Below are 2500 nucleotides of genomic sequence, written 5' to 3' on the forward strand. Positions count from 1 at the left end.
ATCTCTAAATACCAGCCCTTACCAACACCACCATGTTCATGCTACAGGGTGAAGCTCCTCCTAGGTACAGATCTACGATCAGCTTCCCCTGCACCTATCCTCACCACCATGTTCATGCTACAGGGTGAAGCTCCTCCTAGGTACAGATCTACGATCAGTTTCCCCTGCACCTATCCTCACCACCATGTTCATGCTACAGGGTGAAGCTCCTCCTAGGTACAGATCTACGATCAGTTTCCCCTGCACCTATCCTCACCACCATGTTCATGCTACAGGGTGAAGCTCCTCCTAGGTACAGATCTACGATCAGTTTCCCCTGCACCTATCCTCACCACCATGTTCATGCTCCAGGGTGAAGCTCCTCCTAGGTACAGATCTACGATCAGTTTCCCCTGCACCTATCCTCACCACCATGTTCATGCTACAGGGTGAAGCTCCTCCTAGGTACAGATCTACGATCAGTTTCCCCTGCACCTATCCTCACCACCATGTTCATGCTACAGGGTGAAGCTCCTCCTAGGTACAGATCTACGATCAGTTTCCCCTGCACCTATCCTCACCACCATGTTCATGCTACAGGGTGAAGCTCCTCCTAGGTACAGATCTACGATCAGTTTCCCCTGCACCTATCCTCACCACCATGTTCATGCTACAGGGTGAAGCTCCTCCTAGGTACAGATCTACGATCAGTTTCCCCTGCACCTATCCTCACCACCATGTTCATGCTACAGGGTGAAGCTCCTCCTAGGTTCAGATCTACGATCAGCTTCCCCTGCACCTATCCTCGACCTGTGGGGAAAATGGCTAAACTGACCCAGGATCAGGGTGTAAGGCCAGGCAAATTCACCCTGTACGTACTGAAGGAAACCATCTGCCAAGGTTTCTGTCCCAAATGGAATCCTATTACCTAATATACTGTACTACTTTGACCAGGGCCCGTAAAGCTGTGGGTAGTGCACTATACAGGGAGGGGAATGGGCTGCCATTTGGGATGCTGCCCAAACAATTAGCTGCCTCATGGTTGGCTGCCTGTAGCCTGGCTGCTGATATAGGTGGAGGAAGAGGAGGAGGAGGACGAGGAAGAGGAGGAGGAATAGAAGGAAGAAGAGGAGGAAGAGGCGGAGGTGGAAGAGGAAGATGAGGAGGAGGAATAGAAGGAAGATGAAGAGGAGGAGAATAAAACAAATTAGGAGGAGGAGATGGAAGCGGAGGAGTAGGAGGAAGAGGAGGAGGAGGATGCAAAGGAGGAGTAGGAGGAAGAGGAGGAGGAGGATGCAAAGGAGGAGGAAGAGGAGGAGGAGGAGGCGGCTAGTCCCCGATCTGTACCTAGGATGAACTTCACCTTGGATCTCTGAGCCCACTGAATATAGCCTGGTCCCAGATCTATTTGTGCTGTCTTGCCAAGTCCTAGGTCATTGTCAAGCTAAACATGTAATGGCAAGACAAAACAGAACTGGTTGAATCAATAAATAACTTGGTTATTTTCTCTGTTTGTTTGGTTGGTAGGACTGATGGAGGGAACAACTGTGTGGGGCCGGACAAGTCCTACCGCTCATGTAACATCCAGGTAAACAACATTCTTGGTGTAGTGCCTAAGTACTTCCCTTAGAGATGCTATTCAATCTGATTCACAGGTTTCTATTCCTTATTGCTTTACTATGTGGTTTTGATGTCAGGTACGGTCCTGTGATTCACCCATTAAACCCTCTTCTCACCATGATTGATGATAGATAGTCACCTCTGTCTGTACGTCGTCCTCTCTGTCTGTACGTCGTCCTCTCTGTCTGTACGTCGTCCTCTCTGTCTGTACGTCGTCCTCTCTGTCTGTACGTCGTCCTCTCTGTCTGTACGTCGTCCTCTCTGTCTGTACGTCGTCCTCTCTGTCTGTACGTCGTCCTCTCTGTCTGTACTTCGTCCTCTCTGTCTCTACGTCGTCCTCTCTGTCTGTACGTCGTCCTCTCTGTCTGTACGTCGTCTTCTCTGTCTGTACGTCATCCTCTCTGTCTGTACGTCGTCCTCTCTGTCTGTACGTCGTCTTCTCTGTCTGTACGTCATCCTCTCTGTCTGTACGTCGTCCTCTCTGTCTGTACGTCGTCTTCTCTGTCTGTACGTCATCCTCTCTGATAGATATAATTCATCTGATTTATGTCTGAAATTACATAGACTTCCTGTTGGTGTAATTCTCTCACAGTTGTCAGATCAGTTGTTATAGAGTGTTATAATAGCTAATAGTTTATTCTCTGTCAGTCAACACCTCTACATGAAATCATTTTCTCTGGGTGTGCAACAGCTCGTGGGAACCAACCGTACTGTCTGTTCTCTGTTCAGTTCATACCAAAGACATTAAAAGGTGTTATACAATAGTGCACTGTCTTTTTCTGCCACTTCCCTTGACCCCTAACCTCTAACCTCTAACCTCTGACCCCGTCCCTCTCATGGCGTATCACACAGGACTGCCCAGAGGGATCCAGAGACTTCAGAGAGGAACAGTGTTCTCAGT

The 2500-nt window shown here is 48.9% G+C and overlaps 1 protein-coding gene across 1 annotated transcript in view; it reads left to right on the forward strand.

The window, feature by feature from the left end:
• Positions 1-2500, forward strand: part of paplna (papilin a, proteoglycan-like sulfated glycoprotein) — a 97032-nt gene that overhangs the window by 20421 nt on the left and 74111 nt on the right. Inside the window, exons 4-5 of the mRNA XM_045706122.2 lie at positions 1507-1567; positions 2452-2500. The exon at positions 2452-2500 is cut by the window's right edge and continues 54 nt beyond it. Of these exons, the coding sequence (XP_045562078.2) occupies positions 1507-1567; positions 2452-2500 (110 nt within the window). The remainder of the gene's footprint in view (positions 1-1506; positions 1568-2451) is intronic.

The sequence above is a fragment of the Salmo salar genome, chromosome 01, assembly GCF_965601325.2.
Source record: "Salmo salar chromosome 01, fSalSal1, whole genome shotgun sequence".
NCBI lineage: Eukaryota > Metazoa > Chordata > Actinopteri > Salmoniformes > Salmonidae > Salmo > Salmo salar.